Below are 19,683 nucleotides of genomic sequence, written 5' to 3' on the forward strand. Positions count from 1 at the left end.
GTTCTGAGGGAAGTCCACGAAGGCACCTGCAGAAATCATTCGGGAAAAGCCAGCTACTATTGGATCAATATGGAAAAGGACGCGAATAAGTTCGTACGAAAATGCGACGAGTGTCAAAGGCATGCTTCGATAATTCATCAGCCTGAGGAGCTGCTACATTTGGCCTTGTCACCCTGCCCATTCATGAAATGGGGGATGGACATCGTCGGCCCCCTTCCATGGGCACCGGGTAAGGCTCAATTTATATTGTTTATGACTGACTATTTTTTAAATGGGTAGAAGCCCAGGAGTTTTGAGAAATTCAGGGAGAAGGAAGTCATTGATTTCAAGTGGGACCACATAATATGTCTGTTCGGAATGCCAGCCGAGATCGTGTGCAACAATGGGAAGCAGCTCATCGGCAGCAAATTAAGCAAGTTTTTCGAAGACCATAAAATCAAAAGGATCCTATCTACACCCTATCACCCTAGTGGGAATGGGCAAGCAGAGTCCACGAACAAAACTATACTCCAAAAACTCAAAAAGAGATTGACTGATGCCAAAGGAAAATGGAAAGAAATATTGCTCGAAGTCCTATGGGCGTACCGTACAACCTCAAAGTCAAGTACCGGGGAAACCCCATTCTCGTTGGTTTACGGCGCCGAAACTCTAATACCGATCAAAGTGGGAGAACTGAGTCTCAGGTTCTGATATATGACCGAAGAGTCAAATGACGAGGCCATGAATACGAGCTTGGAACTGTTAGATGAAAGGCGCGAAGCTGCCCTCGTCCGGTTGGTCGCCCAAAAATAACGGATCGAGAGGTATTACAATCGAAAAGCCAACCTTCGATACTTCAATGTCGGGGACTTAGTATTAAGAAAGGTCATACTAAGAACCCGGAACCCGAACAAAGGGAAGCTGGGGCTGAACTGGGAAGGTCCGTATCAAATTATCGAGATCACCGAAAAAGGATCGTATAAACTCGGAGCAATGAATGGTGAGCGAATAACGAACAACTTGAACATAACTCACTTGAAACGATACTACTGGTAAGGTACGACTTCATTCATTTCTTTGATTTATTTATATTTTGGACTAATACAATTTTTAGGCCTAAAAGCACGCGTTGCACTCTTTTTCCCTTGAACCGATTTTGTCCCAAATGGGTTTTTCAGTAAGGTTTTTAACGAGGCAACAGTGGATCATTCTAACTTAGACTCGAATAACGCTTATGAACCGATGTCAAGGATCACATCAACAATATCCGAGGCTTCTCTATGATCGGCCTCGAACACTGGGGGCATCACCTTCGGATAATGAGTTTAGCAAGGAAAGAAACCTTGTGCTCGAATAGTCTAGGCTCGACCGATAAGATTTACTGTAAGGGCCAAATGATCAAATGAACTGTGCCCAACATAGACCGCCTGAGCCTTGACACAAAAGCTTGTACACATGTGTAACCTTGCATATTACGTACAGAAATGAAAGGAAGTTTCTACTTTGCGGATAAATATTTTGTCCCTTAATTTTTTTTTCTTTTTTACATTTGGTCCCCTAAAGACGTCGAGCCCAAGGTCCACCTCACTCAGGGACTGCCGCCCAAGGCAGTTTCGAACGGCCCTGGATAACAAAACACGGGGGCACAAAGCTTATTAGGCAGTGCCCGAACTTTAAAGGCTACGGCCATCCCCATTCGGGGACGGTTGTCTTGGGTAACCCCGAACGACTCGGGGTAACAAGCCCGCTGGGCAACACCTGAGCTAGGAAGGCTACGACCGTCCTAGAATGGCTCGGAGACGTCCGAGACCCGTAACCAAAATATAAGGCCTTCAAAATATCTAAATTGGTTCAAAAGGCTACCCTCGGCAAATTGTAATCGAAAATATTCTAAGTACTTTGGGGAAGGCTTCCGGTCATACCAAGCCCCCCACAAGTCTTAAGCAAAATAATATCAAGAATAAGGCATGTTCGAACCTCCGAACAAAACCTAATTATTACGTGCTAAGGCATTCGATATCTTTACGATCATAAAGAAAAGAGCGAAAGGAAACAAGCTTAATATATATATATATATATATATATATATATATATATATATATATATATATTACAAAGGTCAAACGGCCTCAACAAAAAGTACAAAGGTGCAAAAACGAAGAAAAATCTACAAGGCACCTAAACATCATGGTCTTCACCGGAGCCCGCCTCATCACCGGGACCATCAGGGTCTTCTCCACCCCCGGATCCGCCTGAACACTCGGAGTCTTCTTCGTCCTCGCGATACGCCAACTTTTTGGCATCGGCCTCGAGCCCCTTAGCACTCTCCATCTCGACCGATAAATCAAAACCCCAAGCATGAACCTCCTCGAGGCCCTCCCTTCAGGACTGCCACTTCACATATTCAACAATGTCTTTCAGGTGGTCCTGGGCTGCCTAGGCATTGGCTTTGTACTGGGCTACCATCTCATCGGCATCGGCTTTGGTTATTTCAGCCACTGACTTAGCCGCTTTAAACTCCTTGGCGAGGGTCTCTCGATCGGCAACAATCGAGCTCAACTGAGACTGAAGCTCCTTAATTTTCTGCGACCGTGCCTCAGTCTTCTCCCTCGTCACTCGAAGTTGGGCCTCCCTCGAAACCAATTATTCCCGGGCAGTCTCCTTTTTTGAGGCCAAACGGTTCATCTTACCTTTCCACTCTTTGTCCTCGACCTTTATTAAATCCATCTCGGGCCGGAGTTGGTCGAACCGATCAATCTTCTGTTGGACCTGCGGGTTTTGACCATTAGTCACCGTGTCTAGCTCATCGTCACTAACTTCAAATATTTTTATCTATTCAACCAGGTCGGCGTGTTCTTTCGGAGTCGCGTCCAACTCAGCTCGAAGGCTCTTAGCCGCTCCTTCACGTTGCTCGCTGAGAAGTTTGTACGTGTCTTTCTTCTCAGCAAGCTCTTTGACTTTGGCCTCGAGTTAGTTCAGCTCATCCGATACCGGAGGAAGGTTTTGTGGTGAAGCACTGAGGCCTGTAAATACGAGAAGAGATATTAGGATCGTCAAGAACTAAAGTTGTAAAATAAAAAAAAAGTTTGGTAACACCTTACCCGGTTTAGCGTCTGTTGTGCTTCGTTGAACAAGCATGGGGCGTCCACCTAATTCATTTTAGCTTGGTCTTCATCGGTTACCAAGCACCGGATGTAGCTAGCTACCCTGACGGGGGTGGAAAGAACTCGGGCATCCTCTAGGACAGTGATGACTATTGACCGCTTCCAGCTAGGATTCATACTCGGGGCTAGGAACCGGTTGACCATCCTCGGGCTCGAGTGTGTCCCGCCAACCTCCGAGGATGGACTTTTCCTTGTTACTTCTAAATCACCCAATCTGGTTAAGTCCTCCAGGGTGGATGAGTCTACGCCATCAAAGAAGTGACGAAAGGTAGTCGTTCGGGCTTCGTCGAACATTGAGTCCATGAACGAAGGCGATATCGTAATATCTATCACACCGGGCGGGGTGGAGCCGACATCTAGAGAGTTCTCGGCCCCCACTACAGCATCGACCTCGCGAACTTGAGAGGGGTTAGCCTCTATCGTTTACTCCTCGACTGCCGCCCGTTCTTCGGGGATTGATGGCTCTTAAGCCACTAAAGGTCCGTCCTCCTCAAGCTCGTCCCTGAGCTGGATGAGTGAGTTTGATTCAAGCACTCGGGAGCTGGAGGTTTCTTTTGACTAGCGAACCAGCCTCCTTCTCGATTTCTTTTTTCTCTGAGCTCGGGGAGCTCGAAGCCCTCCTCCTTTTCCTATCTCCGACCTGCCCCGGAGCAGGAGACTCAACAGGCAAGTCCTCGCCACCGACTAGAGGCCTAAGCTCAACATCCTTAGGCAAGCCTGCAAAATGAAGTAAAGGAAATAAGAACTTGATGTTAAAAGAAGAATCTTAATACAACCTACTTGGGAAAGAAGTCTCACAATGCGAACGGGCCTCCCAACGGCCCTTCGAGAGTTTGCGCCACGAGCGCTCGGAGTAGGGCATCTGTGAAATGATACCCTCAACCCACTCCTTGAGTCAAAGGACAATATTTGGGACCCGAGTGACGACTGCACCACCATGAATACCAATAAGGAAAATAAAAGTAAACATAAAATCAACATTTGAAGGAAAGTTCTACTTATGTGACATATTTTACTTCTCAGGGAATGGCCTACATTCATCCGGAATCAAGTCCAAAGTCCTCACTCGGACAAAATGGCCTTACCAGCCTCGATCTCTGTCCTCACCGATACTTGAGAATGGGGCTTTACTGGCCCGGCGCACAAGCTTTATCAGCCCCCCTGGGAATATTCGGGAACTATACAAACGAAGTAGGTGATCCACAGGGGACCGGCATGAGTCAATTTTGTTTACAAAAAATCGAAGGAGGATCACAATCCTCCACGGTGAAGGATGAATCTGACCGAGGCATACCTCGTATCTCTTACAAAAATCTATAATGACCGGGTCCACTGGTCCCAATGTAAAGGGATAAGTGTAAAACTCAGGTATCCATCGACATGGGTGGTAATGGCCTCCTCAGGGTCGGGGACCACTATGTTTTTATCGGCCCAGTTGCAGTCTTTTCGGACCGTATGGAGGACCTCTTCGGTAATTGAGCAGATGTATCTCGAGGCCTCCTCACACCGACCCTGTACGGAATAAGGCTTTTCAACCTTGAAATCGTCGTTCACTGAGCATCCCCCAGGGATGAACATTTTCAAGGGGGTTCGGGTACTGGTTCATCAACGGCCATACTCGAAGCAGTCACCTCGACCTCAGTGGTCGGCCGCGAAGTAGAAGGAGCTTCTTTCTGGGGAACGGTTTTGGAAGTCTTTGCCATTCCTTTAGAAAGTAAAAATGGAGGAAAATTTGGAAAAGATGAAGAAAGAAAGGAAGTTAAAGGATAAGACTTGTTGGCTTGAGAAGAAGCTGGGTAAAGTTTTTTGCAAAGGACCTTGAGTAACGGGGGTAAAAGTGCTAAAGAGTATTGAAATCCTAAGGGTACGAGGGTAGAAGGTTTGATGTAAAGTGAAAATGAACAAATGAGGGGGTATTTATAGTAGTTCAGCAACGTTACACGTCCAGGGACAGCCAACTGGCGACCGACGTGCATTTAATGCCATTATGATGCCATTATGACGTGATTGAAGAGACATTTTGGGTTTTTTGTCGTTTCTACCGCGACGTGTCGAAGTAGGAATCAGAAGCTTATATCGTTTCTCGTCATTTACTCCTCGAGAAACTAGGGGACTATTTGTATACAGATAAAACCAAACTTATGGTACACCCCGGCCTCCGAAAAGATAAGCCAGGCTCGAGACATGGTGGCAAGGGACTGAAATCGAGCCAAAAGTCCCACCGAGCCAGAATCCGGGGGCATGACGCCTGCCCTCGAGAATGTCGAGGTCATGGTTCTGTAATCGGTCCTAGCCTCGAACGACTTCGAAGAACATTGTGAGACAATCAAGCTTAGCCAACGGAAGGCCGAAACATCTCTGACCGGCCGGATATCACGGCGGGGATCTCGGCACGTATCGATAAGGAACCGACAATCAGTTAATCAGAAGATTTTTTTACCTTTTATAGAGTTGTACCTAAAGTAGGACTCCCTACGATATAAAGGGGGTCTGATAATTCATGAAGGACATTGTAACACGCATACCAAAATAATATATCATTATTTTCTCTGTCACTAGCTCTTTCTTTTTTTCGTTGGTGTCGGGCCGTGGTGAGCCCAGTTCGAGGGTGACTATTTCACTAAGGCTGGAACTATCCTACTCCTGTGGTTTGGATTTATTTTATCTTTGTTTGTTCAATAGTAACTTAATTTATCGCTTTGTATCAAATTAATCCGTTTATCCTTAAACCACTTACAAATTTAATTGTTATCCGATTTTGAGGGTAAACAGATATGTGTATCACACTTTGTATCATTTATGTATTATATATGCATATATTTGTGTCAAATGTGTATCACATGTATATCCATGTATACTTGTATGTGAGATACATGTGTGATACATATTTGATACATGTGTTGCAAAAGAATTTTTTGAATTTGATTTTAACTACTAATTTTGATTCCAAATCAGTCCAAATCACCTCCAATCTTCCTCAAAATTTGTATATTGAATTATTTATATATTTTCAATGAATTTTAACTGTACCTATTGAAAAGGAACCTAAAAAAAAGAGATAGGAATCTCTTTATTACACAGTGACAAACAACTTGTACTCAAGGAGGTATTGAATTTTGGTGGAGTCTAATAAGAGAGAACACTGAACAGCAAAAGTTCAATGCATTCGATTATAAAAGTTAAAAAATGTCTATGTATTGCTTAACTTTTTTTAGAAATAATTCATTAATTGTTAGGCTGTCAATTTTATTTTCAGAAGAATTAAGAAAAAGGACATATTTTCAGAAGCAAGTGAGATAAGCACCTAATTTAACATGTCTGGCTGGACATGGGAAGTTAGGTAAATATAGAACAATAAGAAACGCATCTCCCCTTCTATCGGCCTCCGACTAGAAGATCTACTTGAGCCATTCTAGTGATAACCATTGTCTTACATATAACAAATAGTAAATATTTATTCGTATATCAGTCTAATAAATATATAATATATGAGTATGTTTCACATATATTCTTATTACTAAATAGTAATGTATTTAATTAATATATACTCTTACTTTAATATGAGTCGATGCAAATATTGAATGCGAGAAAACCTTTACCTATGCACGTTTAATTTAATTCTCAGTCTCTTCCTCTTCTCCTTTGTAATACACAAATGAAATATAAAACAACAAACACATTGCCCTCAAACTATGGGTGCGTTATGCATATTAGTTTATCCGTACTCAAAAAAAAAATGATAAATTACAACAAGCACGCATGCAGAACAGAAAATGTCAGCCCTTTTACGCACACAAGTGGGATCGAATTTATCTGAATCTATAATTTTCGGCATTAAGTATAAAATAATGCATACAAATTTATAAAAATTATAACAAAAAGGTGAATCTAAACCATAAATTTAAACCAGAAATATAATAAAATCAATTCTTGGTTTGGTGATAAAATTTAAATTATAGATTCAACTCTTGGTTTGGTGATTACACGCAAATCGAAAATCAACGTAGGAGGGACATTAAAAGCAGGAAAGACATTGAATTGAAAGTTGAAAAGTTCAAGGAAAAGGAACCACTGCGTCCACGTCAATTACACGTGGTTAGGAGCCCACTTTTCACCTATTCCGATTTATATATCTCTCTCTCGGTCAAAAAGGACTTCTTTATCCTGTCTATATTTATAAGTATAATATAACATTTTCATTGACCATTTCTTTCTTCCTCTCCTGCAATCTATTTGCTCATTTCTTTTCGTTAAATCCAAGGTAAGAGACCTGATCAGTACCATCTCCCTTCATTTTCCAGTGTGATAATTATTTGCTATCTACATGTACAGTACGATTCATCCCATCAAAATGTTTTTCTGATTTTCATTTTCTTACGTTTGTTTTAAAGTTGGTAGCTTCCCTTGTGTTACCATCTCAAAAAAAAATTAAAAAAATTGGTAGCTTCCTTACGTACTAACAGACGAATCAAGATCTTGAATTAATTAGTTCAGAATGACTGATTTTATTTTCTTTATGTAACATAGTTCGAGCAAAAAATAGTTATAGGCTTAGATCTGCATCTTGTAGTAATTCCATGCTAACCTACTCTGCTCTTCAAATTTTGTTTTGGTCTGATTCATGACATCCTAATTTCTACATTGAGAAGAACTACAGTGCAGCTAATAGGAACTTTCTAGTTTCAATTGCTTTGAAATAAAAAAGGGAGCCTGTGCACTAAGCTCCCGCTACCTGGTCGACCAGGGAAGGGTCGGACTATTGTACGCATCTTTACCTTATATTTAGGTTGTTTCCACGGCTCGAACCCGTAATTGCTTTGAAATATGGAAACATACTCACACCTCGTTCATCTGCTTTTTCGGACTTATATTTTGGGGGAATTTTTATACCGCTTGACATTACCATTTTCCCTATGGTCAACTTACTTTTCGATTAGAATGAATATGCATTTTTTCGCATTATATCTACACCAAACGACCATGCGTCTAATATAGATAGGCGAATTTAGAATCTGAAGTCACTGGGTTCAAAATGAGTATAATCTTGTTAAATGTATAGTACAGTACATTTTAACATTTTAATATAGATAGGCGAATTTAGAATCTGAAGTCACTGAGTTCAAAATGAGTATAATCTTGTTAAATGTATAGTACAGTACATTTTAACATTTTAATTACTTGGCATATGTATACATAGTTCTTACGAAAGCAATGGATTCAATTGAATCTGAAGAGCTTGCTCTAGATGCGTCGGCGCCTCTACCAACATATTGTTTCCTACTACATTTTCATGAAATGAACCTAAATGATCCATTGTGCATTTTCATTCTTTCAGGTTTACCAAGAACTGAAAAAATGAGCAATGAAAACTGTGATGAGGCATCTTCACAAAAGCGTGCCCCTCGTTTGAATGAGAGGATCCTGTCATCTTTGTCCAGGAGGTCTGTTGCTGCCCATCCTTGGCATGACCTCGAGATAGGTAGCTATATAGCGCTACATTTTTCATCATTCATAATTTCACAAAATTTTTGGCACGCAGATCTGATCATTCCTTATATTTATGCTGCTTTTATTTTGTAGGACCTGAAGCTCCAAGCGTTTTCAATGCTGTAAGTATAGTAAAATCATTCTTTTTATCCCTGTTTATTATCTAGTCTTAACTTCTTCAAGCCTCAAATGTAAGTTCAACAGATGTGCAGCTAACTGAAATCCCCAGCCTAGGCCTAGGCCTAGGCACATTTTTTTTTATTAAAGTTGGGAAATTAGAATTGTATCTTACTTAGAATAATCTTCTATATCTGCGTAACGGGCAATTATCGTACCACTTATTACATGATGAAAGTACGAACATCCTAAAACGCAAAAATTTATCAGTATAGAAGTAGAAAATTGGCATTAGGGCAATTTTCCATCCAATATGTCATTAATGTTCCAAACTCCTCAAATTCTTGATTAATTGTTAATGGTAATTTTTGTCCTGCTGAGGAAATTGAGAACCTCTTCTTCTTTAATCTTGATTATGGGGGATTTTGGTTTATTTGGACCGTTAAGTCTTTCATGTAAATAGATTAGAAAAATGAGAATACTATATTATCTGTGTCTGTGTAGAAACTCTAATTTGGTGGTGCTGTGATCTCCATAATGCATTCTTCATACAGGTCATCGAGATAACAAAGGGAAGTAAAGTCAAATACGAGCTGGACAAGAAAACTGGTCTCATTAAGGTATGACACAATGATCTAAATTAAGGTAGCTTTAAGGGATGAGGGTATTATCACCTGACAACCTTGGCTTTGGTTGAATACTTAGTTGTTTTATCTGATAGCAGCATTGTTAATCTCCCTTCTAAACCTCTTCCGTGCATGAGCAGGTTGATCGTGTCCTATATTCTTCAGTGGTTTACCCTCAGAACTATGGCTTCATTCCTCGAACACTCTGTGAAGATAACGACCCAATGGATGTATTAGTCCTCATGCAGGTATGTAAACTGCACTTGGTAAATTAATTTACAGTAAAGGGAAACAGCAAATGTTCTATTGCATTAGCGACTAGCCTATTGTACACTCCCGGGACTAATTAAACAGAAATTGACTTAATTTTCCAACAGGAACCTGTCCTCCCAGGTTGTTTCCTTCGAGCTAGGGCAATTGGTCTGATGCCTATGATTGATCAGGTTCCTATTTTTTGCTCAACAGTTACTTCCTCTTTATAGACTAGACTTTCAATGACAAATTTTTCTTCATCAATTAATTCAGGGAGAGAAAGATGATAAGATCATAGCAGTGTGTGCTGATGATCCAGAATATCGCCACTACACTAACATAAACCAGCTTCCCCCTCATCGCCTGGCTGAAATTCGCCGCTTCTTTGAAGATTGTATCCTCTTAATTTAATTTTTTAATTGACTCCCGAATATGAATCTGTAGAAAGTTTTCTGTGAGGAATTTCTTAACTCTGTCTTCAGACAAGAAGAATGAAAACAAAGAGGTTGCTGTTGACGAGTTTCTGCCTCCTAGTACTGCTGTCGACGCCATTCAGTACTCCATGTACGTATGACGTATCTCTGTAACCCTGTGATGTTTTCCTGTTTTTCATTCATTTAATATGATTCCTTTACTATCTTTCTTCCATACGTTTATTACATGCGGGGAACATTTTTATGATATTCGATATTATACTAACTTGAGCAAATGTTTTATGCTTTAAAGATGCTGACCGTTGCATTGTTATAACGTTTGTTCAGGGACCTGTATGCTGAATACATATTACACACCTTGAGGAAGTAATCGATTCTCCTGAGGAGTACAATAACGGAGTATCTATATATAGGTACAACTGGAAGTGAAGACTGTCACGGGTTATTTACTACCATATCGATTTCTTTTTCTTTCTTCTTTTCTAAGGGCTGTGATCGTATGATTTAGCAAAGGTTAAGTCCCCTACTGCTCCGAAGACTAAAGTTGTGCTATTTTAATTATGTTGGCATGAATTCAGCATTGATGTATCCTTTTCTCTGTATCTAGGAGAACTTCACTAGCTAAAATCCAGCTCTATTTCATAGTCTCCAACTTCGAACACTTCAACGTTGGTGTTTGTGTTACTCTGTACCTAGGAGAACATACTTTATGTGTTACTTAAAAAGAAGCTACTTACTAGTGTAATTATTACTTGAGACGGCGTTTCGAAAATGTAGACAACACGAGCTCAAATTGCATCTCATTCTCCGTCTGTAGCTTGAAATCCTACATCATTGCAGGATTTGACCATCGGAGAAACACTGGGAACCATCATGTTCTGTTGTCTTCTTACTAAATGAGAGTCCGGAACTAAAATGTGGTTCTTTTGGACTCAAAGAATTCGAATGTGTGGAAAAAAACTTGATGCCGCCCTTTTACTATACCTTAATGGCCGTTTGCCCAGTTAAATATAACGTCCTTTTAAAATGCGCTATATATATTATGTGGGTCCATCAATAATTATTTTGGGCTTAACTGACATAACAATAATTTAATTGGGTATAGCGCCCTTTTAAAAGGCGCTATATCTCAAATAATTGTACCTCAGGACTGGTTTTTGCTTTATTTAAAGAGTTTAAAGATTTTGTAAAAATTCATTCATAAATATTCTCTAAGTCTTCTGAAATATTTCTTCGTTAAGTTGAAATATTAACAAATGTCTGGATGCGATGATGTACCAAGGTGTTATTGTGGCAAACGTGCGATTTTGAAGCCATGTTGGTCAAATAGTAATGTTGGACGCAGACGTTGGATATGTCAACAACTTGCAAGTTATTGTTTTGAAACAAATGTTTGTTAATATTTTTTATATAAAATGTTAACTAATAGTGTTGTATTATAATCCCCATTGGTAGGACGGAAATCAATGTAGATTTGAAGAATGGTATGATGAACCAATTAACCAAGGAATATTACAAATCATGTTTACAGTATGTTTGGAATATGACCGGTGAATACGAACTCCAAATCTTTAAAATGCAACGACAAATTGTGGCAGTGCACGAGAAACTAAAAGAGGCGGAAGAAGAAAAAAATAAGTTGGAAGAGAAATTTAAGTGGTTGAAGCAGAGAATAATGGGCGATAGTGACTAAACAAACACATGTATGTGTTGAGTGTAGTATTTTATCTTTATGTTTTCCGTATCATATATTTTCATTAGTTGTACTGAATTTAAATTATGTTAAGTTGCTATGTTTGTGTTTGTGTTGTAGTATTAAAATAACGAAGAACCCGAGAAATAAAAACATAATGCGCATATAATGTAAACAATAAAAATTGTTGCTATTATTTACTGAATGTCATATGTACATAAAATAAAAAAATAAAAAAAAGTCAATGTGTCTCACATCCTGTATGCTTTAAAGCAGTCGTTGGCTTGAGGCGCATCCCATCCCGCTCGGCTACACTATTAGGATCATTCTCATCACGTCGCCTCTTTATCGGAGGATGCGCTGCAACATGATCCTCAGTAGGGCTGGCAGGCTCGGTAGAAGGGGTCGTCGGTCCAGCAGTAACCTACAGAATAATAAGATATTTTAGTATATGAAATATATATTTGTAATGTACGTGTTAAGTCACAAAAATTTAAATTATCTTACCATGGTCTCGGCGGGCTCCTGAATATAATTATTCGTCTCAGCCATGTCAGTATCGCACAAAGTGTCTTCCGTGACGGGCGAGGATGATGCCTTAAAAAAAGGCTTTAGATATTTATGACTAATCAATGAGATAAAAACAAATATAAATAATAGTAATACAAACAAACATGCGCCTGTGAAAGATCCTCAGCATCCCTTGATTATGAGCCATAACTCAGTTGGCGCCCACTATCCGCATCTCGTGTCGGACTATCATCAACAACCGTCGATGGCTCTGGAGGACCAGGAAAATACTGATCCCACTCCTGTTGCGTAATGGCCGTGCCCGCGATCAACAATGGAGCTGGCGGGGTCACCTGCGAAGTCCCTGGAGTAAGCTGAAGGCTGAATGACGGCATATCACTAGGAGCATGGTCTGGCTCATGGTGGTCACCGGGCTGATGAACTCCAACATCCTCAGCAGGTGCCTCAACGCCCCCTGCTGGGGACCACCTACTCGCCGACCCCCACGACCTCGTGGGACACCCCTACCGTCAAAAACTGTAGCGTCTTAATAAAGGGCGTTATACCAAATATAGCGCCTTTTAAAAGGACGCTATACTTAACTGGGCAAACGGCCGTTAAGATATAGCGCCCTTTAAAAGGACGTTATGTTCTTTGAGTCCAAATGGTTCCGGGGCCTACTAAATAGCCAAAGTCATCTCATATCCATTTTGATGCTCTTATCGTAGATGCTAGGTTCATTGTACAAAAAATAGGATATAATTGGCATTTCTTTGGTTTTACACAAGATTAACTTAGACAAACTTTTATTTTAAATTTTAGCATTAGCTTTCTTAAAACACTTCTAGAAAAGGACCTTTACAGAGGAGCATCCTTGTTACTTTGTTGATTTATCCCGAGATTGTTATCCCACGTTAGAAGAAGCAAGAAGAAATACACAATTGAAACAACACATCATTGTATATTACTATGTGGCTGCATCTGTGAAAAATGTATCCACGCCCTTCGCCACATTAGAATCTAGGGGTTAAGGCTATCAAACTATCAAGTTGATGAAAGGACTGAATAAACGATGTCAAGTTCAAGAGGTCCCGAGGTATTATGCCTTTTAAAATACTTAACAATGTTACTCGTATGTTCATTACCTTAAATAATTAAGACAGTATCCTCAAATTTCTCCACACACAAGGTTATAAAGCTCTCAATGCACCAAAAAACGTCTTACCACTAATACTGCTCTCGTCATTGATCTTAAGGAGTACGAAAAAATTCACTTGTAATATCGTTAATAACAATAAGAAATGAGAAACATATTAAAGTATATAATCGTGAAATAAATGTACTCAAAAAAAATTCGTAACAAAGCCTCAGGATCTACTCAGCTACTGTTTCATCGTTGACTAAAGAGCGCTTTGCTAATTATGCCAGTGGCCTCAATATATCGATCAACACACCTGGAGATACAACTACCCTCACTGCCACTCATACTACTCCCTGGTTTTGTAATACACTTGTCAAAGCATTTCTCCCTTACTGTCTGAAACATTCAAAAAGAATAGTGTCAAACTGTCAGGAAAACACACCAAAAAGGCATTTAGACAGCAGTAACACTAAAACTTGCACTGAAAATAGCAATCAGAGGTTTCATCATGTTGTACAATGATCGTAAAGTTAATCCTTCTGCTTTCCAAGAAAACAATTCAAATAATTCTTAAATATATTTAGAATTTTCATATGATGCATCAATAGCATCTCGGTGTCATTGTTTATTACAGTTAGAAGCAAAACTGTGTCACGAAAACCAGATTATCTGCCCATAGCAGCAATAAATAATATCGTGATCAAAGAGAAAATAAATCAGTGGCATGAACAAAATTCCGTGAGCTAAGTGGGATCATGCTCATTAGTTAAATACTGAGTTTATGTCCATTATCTCACCCCACTCATCAATCAATTGGCAGTTGCTGAACCACACTAGTTCACAATACCAAAAGAATAACAGAGAATCAACATTGAGCACAATGGTGAAAAACAAACTTTAGAAGACCAACATGGATGGCTTCACAAAAGGAGGGTTTTAGGGTAGGAATAGAAAAGCAGTTATCCGATGTTTCTATTTGTATACTCCACAACTTATCTCCTTAGCAAAAATCCTAGCCAACCCAATGGTTCCAAAGTTGATTAATCAAGAGAAACTATTCTTCTGTACTAACCTAATGAAAGGAACATCAGAGGGAGTAAGATGGGTCAAGAATTAGACATACATAACTTCCATTATTTTTATTCAGCTGACGTGCAAAAGACAAGATGATGCTAAGACATCATAGTTTACATTTGTTTATGCCAATAAAAATATATTTATAAATTTTTCAGAAAATATGTGTGTGTGTGAGAGAGAGAGAGAGAAAGAGAGAGATTCCCAAGATGACATACTTCCCTATGTCTCCAAAGTTCACTACTTTTTTTGTACAATTAAGAAATCCATTGTTTACAGCTTCAAAACTCGCTGGATAACAAGCTGGCCTTACTACCCTTCTCCACTTACATACCAATCCGCACTTACTACCCTACTATTATCATTGAACCAATGCCTTGAAGGCCCAAAGTTGACTAATATTGAGAAGCTATACTTGCAATGTTAATCTAATGAAGGAACATCAGAGGGAGAAAGGTGGGTCGAGAATTGCGCACACATAGCTTCAGTGCTTTTCATTCAGCTGATGTGCAAAGACAATGCTAATTCATCATGGTTAACGCCACACACAATAAGTATATTCTGCAAGCCTTAAAGACATACAACTATCTTGTGCATATGTGTGCGCGTAAGATTCCAAAAGTCACCAAACCCACCTCAAGCCACAGACATGTCAGAAAACCTGAACACGAGGATATTCATCCAAGAAGAATTCAACAGAAATAAGCAGAGCTTGGCACATGACAAGCATACAACTTCTCTCCTCAATCTATAGAAGGCACTTTACGCTTCCCAAGCATACAACATCACATGGCATATTAAGTTCTATATTGGACATTCAAGGGAAAAGATCATTGGTGTGGGATCTCTATTCTCTCCTCAAGGAAGAACCAAAAAAAGGGGGCAACAGTTTAACTGAGCCCATAACAGCACTACAAGTACATTGGCACTAAACCTATTCAAATTGATAGGTTTCCAACAGTCAATTGATCTAAAAAGTTGCATGAGAGGTTTCCAAGAGTGTATATGTGCATTCAACAGATAACATTTGTCAAATAATGTCGACACCAGGAAATCAAGGTGTCACCACGCCAATTGATTTGAGTATATCCAAATACTAGAGCATAGAGTTTGTACTTTTCTTGAACACTTACGAGACTGTAGGAAGGGATATCATATTGTTAAATTCTTCCCATAGAATCTTAAGGTCAAGTCGGCCATCCTTCTAAAGTAGACCGGCTAAATCCCTGTTTATAAAATATCAGTGAAATTGTTGGTTTAGTTTATTATTTTTGATCTATTGTAGTATTTTACAATGTGCTATGCTAGTTTAGTTTATACAGAAATGGTTTATTCGTGTTAAATTGAAATTCTTATCTAACCCCAAAAGAAATTCTTAGCTTAGTCTATAAGGTCTCTTCTTTTATCATCTGCATTAAAGTGAAATTGTTCAGAATGTTCTAGTTTTAGTTTAGCTTATATGACATTAATAAATTCTTGTTGTTTACATTTTAATAAATTGTTTCTTTATCTTTATATTATTCTTCTTAAATTGATAAATTGGTACTGTTTACACTATTAATTATATAAGTAAAACATACAAAGTTAAAATTGAATAGTTCAAAGTAAAATTTGCTAGATTTCAATAAATTGTTAAATTTACTTATTCCAATAGTTTTGTTTTAGCCTCAACCTAAATAGGCCAAATAACTTCAAAGACAACAGAAATAGGCTATCCAAACTATTTTGAACAAAAATTAGCATATCATATTTTTTCAATGATATATATTGAAAATTAACGGAAAAGGTCCAAATATGCCCTTGTACTATACGAAATTGAGCACATTTACCCTTCCTTAATACTTTAGCTCAAATATGCCCTTACCGCCACATAGTTGGTCCATATATGCCCTTAGAGTTACACAGTTGGCCCATATATGCCCTTTTCGAAACAGAATCCACCCAAACTAATTAGCTCTTTCGTTAATTGTATTACAAATACTATTTCCTTTTTATTAATACTTTTTTTTCTTTTCTTCTCTTTTTTTTTCCTTTTTCTTTCTCCCTTATCCGATTTCCTTCATTACTGATGTCTTCTCCATTTTCGTCACCAATTTCACTTGACAAAACTCATGAATTCCAATTACTAAGAAAATTCTCCCATAAGAATATTTTAAAAGATCATATGTTTGTCAATTTTTTAATTTTTACTGAACATATATTTAGTTCTAAAAAATTTAACAAAGTAAGATTGAAATAATATTTATGCAACAAAAAACCCGAAAAATCCAACAAAACCGAACAATCCAAACCGATATAATTGGTTTGGTTTGGTTTTAATAAAAACCGAACTAACTCGTTCCATGTACACCCCTAATTTTTTAGAACTAAATATATGTTCAGTAAAAATTAAAAAATTGACAAACTTATGATCTATTAAAAAATTAAGGGTGTACATGGAACGGATTGATTCGGTTTTTATCAAAACCACACCAACCAATTATATCGGTTTGGATTGTTCGGTTTTGTTGGATTTTTCGGATTTTTTGTTACATAAATATTATTTCAATCTTACTTTGTTAAATTTTTTAGAACTAAATATTTGTTCAGTAAAAATTAAAAAATTGACAAACATATGATATATTAAAATATTCTTATGGGAGAATTTTCTTAGTAATTGGAATTCATGAGTTTTGTCAAGTGAAATTGGTGACGAAAATGAAAAAGACATCAGTAATGGAGAAAACCGATAAGGAAGAAAGAAAAAGGGAAAAAAAGAGAAGAAAAGAAAAAAGAAGAAAGAAAAGAGAAAGGTAAAGAAAAAAGTACTAATAAAAAGGAAATAGTGTTTGTAATACACTTTAATACAATTAACGAAAGAGCTAATTAATTTGGGTGGATTCCGTTTCGAAAAGGACATATATGGGCCAACTGTGTAACTCTAAGAGCATATATGGACCAACTATGTGACGGTAAGGGCATATTTGAGATAAAGTATTAACGAAGGGCAAATATGCTCAATTTCGTATAGTACAAGGGCATATTTGGACATTTGCCCGAAAATTAATTTATCTCAAACAGACTCAGTTTACCGGCTATTATGCCTGGTTAACTATGTATTGTAGAAATAGTATAACCAACAATATGCATGTAGTAACTTTTTTAAAGCCTTGTTGGACCCATTAGTTCTTAAAGCTCTGCATCTCATGCCAGTGCAGTCTCTATTCTTGGTTTTAGCATAATTACAATGTTGTGCTTGTTATTGGATCTAAAAAATTTGTCCTTTGATTTGTTACAGAAACCTTGCAATGGGAATCCGTTGATGTTTAAATAATCAATAAATTTATTATTGGGTGCGGTTATTTGTCGAGAAAATTTATCTCAAAAATGTCAGAAAAGAAAGTTTTTGGCCATATACACTTTGTAGAGAATGGATCAAATTATCAAAGTCTAATCACATCACCAGTACCTTTACAATCAAAAACCAACTTTACAATCAAAAACCAATTGACGCAGCTAAAAAGTCCCTTTATAGCTAAAGCAACTAGACCAAACTCTTCACTATCACTCTTTCCCTCACAACTCATATAATCTCACCCCTGAGCTTAAAACAATTCTTAATTCTAGAATTTTTTCTCTCATTCTTAGATCTTGAGCTCTTTTTCCTCTGCTTATATGGCTCAAAAAAATTCTAGAAGTAGCCTCTACCACTATTCGCGATTCCTGGTGATTTTATATTTTTTTCTCAAAGATTCCTGGTGATTCTAGGAAATGGAGTTTTTTTCACTTATTTGCAATTGTCCAAATGGTTCAAGCAAGGACATTTGAGAAACTCATTCCTAGTATTTGCTTTGGTTGATCCATCTAGTTATGTACTTATATTGACATCTTTAGTTAGGTTAAAAACAAATCGATTGTTGAGAATAGATGGATCAATCTAGGCAAATAACAAGAATAAGTCCCTCAAATGGCCTTAATTCATCCACCTACAGATGAGAGTCAATGGATCAACCAAGCCAAATAGAGGGACACACTAATAACACTAAACAAAAAGAAATACTATAAATTAAATATTTAAATACATAAACACAAGATATTAACTTTTTTAGATAAAGATATGATAAAATTAATGATTTGTTAACTATAAACTAACTATAATTGAACTAACAATATAATAAGACAAGACATTAGCTAACTTATATGAAGATAAATACGATTTGTCAAATGACAACTACATATTAGCTAATTAGCCACATCAACAATATTAAATAGCTAAACACTATACCTTAAACCGATTATCATATAGTTAGTATCTTGTGTTATTATGTAGTTTGATTATAGCTAACCAAATCACTAATTTTGTCATATTATGTGATTTGCCTTTGTGTTGCTCAAAATAGTTTGGACAACCTACTTTTTGATGTTTTTGTAATTATTTGGCCTATTTAGGTTGAGAATTCCCTAATTATCATGCTCGGTGATGCCTCTACTATTGGTTGTCAATCATTGCCTTATTCTATGTCTGAACCCCTTTGCAGAAAATCATAGATGTCACTGCTTCTCCGTGCAGATTGCAACCACAAATGAATCATGAAAAATAGATATATTTCTAGAAAATTAAAGTTTGACAACTGACTTATAGCCAATAACCGACCAATTATCAGCAGGTTTTTCATCGTTTATAAGTCGAAGAACAACTAAACACGAATCAAAGCCAAAACCTATAGGGAGATTAAAAAGACAGAGAGATGAAATAATACCTCGAGAAATTGCTCAGCGTAGGCCTGGGCAAGCTGAGTTTTAAGCTGGTCCATCAAATCACTGTTTGACGAAGATCCAATGGACGGTGCCGAAAAAGAATCCATATCTTCTCTCTCGTTATCACCTTAAGATTGTAAAACCCAAGATGCTACTGTCTATGGTGACCTGAACTTGAAAGTATAAAACCCTTCTCAACCAGCGCCGTCGCACTTACACCTCTAAGCTTTACTTTTCTTTCTCGAGAATTACGGCGGAGTACTACTTTTTTTTAAAAGCAAAATGGTCTTTTATTTTCTTGGATATTGCATTAATGACGTTAATCGTATTTTTGAGTTCGATTTGACTATTCATAATTTCATATAAGGATACTTATAAGTTATGACACTATGGCTTACATATTTTTACATAATCAATATAATTTAATCGACCATAACAAGATGTTTGCCTTATTAGATAAGTTTAAGTT

General features: G+C 37.8%; 2 protein-coding genes across 4 annotated transcripts; one reads left to right on the forward strand and one right to left on the reverse strand.

Annotated features, from left to right (window-relative positions):
- Positions 1-7,267: 7,267 nt before the first annotated feature.
- Positions 7,268-10,726, forward strand: LOC107823396 (soluble inorganic pyrophosphatase PPA1). Of its 3 annotated transcripts, none has more exons than XM_016650040.2 (9): positions 7,268-7,404; positions 8,479-8,622; positions 8,724-8,752; positions 9,302-9,367; positions 9,514-9,621; positions 9,751-9,816; positions 9,899-10,019; positions 10,108-10,189; positions 10,387-10,726. In XM_016650040.2, the coding sequence occupies exons 2-9, from the start codon at positions 8,499-8,501 to the stop codon at positions 10,427-10,429; spliced, it is 639 nt and encodes a 212-aa protein (XP_016505526.1). In that variant the 5' UTR covers positions 7,268-7,404; positions 8,479-8,498; the 3' UTR covers positions 10,430-10,726. The 3 variants fall into 3 exon arrangements, with proteins under 3 accessions (XP_016505526.1, XP_016505533.1, XP_016505518.1); XM_016650047.2 differs by having other exon boundaries at positions 7,380-7,469; XM_016650032.2 differs by lacking the exon at positions 7,268-7,404 and adding an exon at positions 7,451-7,474.
- A 2,755-nt stretch (positions 10,727-13,481) lies between these two features.
- Positions 13,482-19,465, reverse strand: LOC107823389 (mitochondrial import inner membrane translocase subunit Tim13). Its single transcript, XM_016650023.2, has 2 exons — positions 19,217-19,465; positions 13,482-13,799 (listed from the first exon to the last, which is right to left on the reverse strand). The coding sequence occupies exons 1-2, from the start codon at positions 19,319-19,321 to the stop codon at positions 13,653-13,655; spliced, it is 252 nt and encodes an 83-aa protein (XP_016505509.1). The 5' UTR covers positions 19,322-19,465; the 3' UTR covers positions 13,482-13,652.
- Positions 19,466-19,683: the final 218 nt, after the last annotated feature.

This window comes from Nicotiana tabacum, chromosome 15 (assembly GCF_000715075.1).
Source record: "Nicotiana tabacum cultivar K326 chromosome 15, ASM71507v2, whole genome shotgun sequence".
Taxonomy (NCBI): domain Eukaryota; kingdom Viridiplantae; phylum Streptophyta; class Magnoliopsida; order Solanales; family Solanaceae; genus Nicotiana; species Nicotiana tabacum.

Bases quoted from the DNA above. Each gene is read 5' to 3' on its own strand.
- LOC107823396 (XM_016650032.2), top strand. The intron at 9,368-9,513 runs GTATGACACAAT...GTGCATGAGCAG, and splicing joins AGAAAACTGGTCTCATTAAG to GTTGATCGTGTCCTATATTC. The intron at 9,622-9,750 runs GTATGTAAACTG...ATTTTCCAACAG, and splicing joins ATGTATTAGTCCTCATGCAG to GAACCTGTCCTCCCAGGTTG.
- LOC107823389 (XM_016650023.2), bottom strand. From the start codon at position 19,321: ATGGATTCTTTTTCGGCACCGTCCATTGGATCTTCGTCAAACAGTGAT. The intron at 13,800-19,216 runs GTATTATTTCAT...TGAATGTTTCAG, and splicing joins ACGCTGAGCAATTTCTCGAG to ACAGTAAGGGAGAAATGCTT.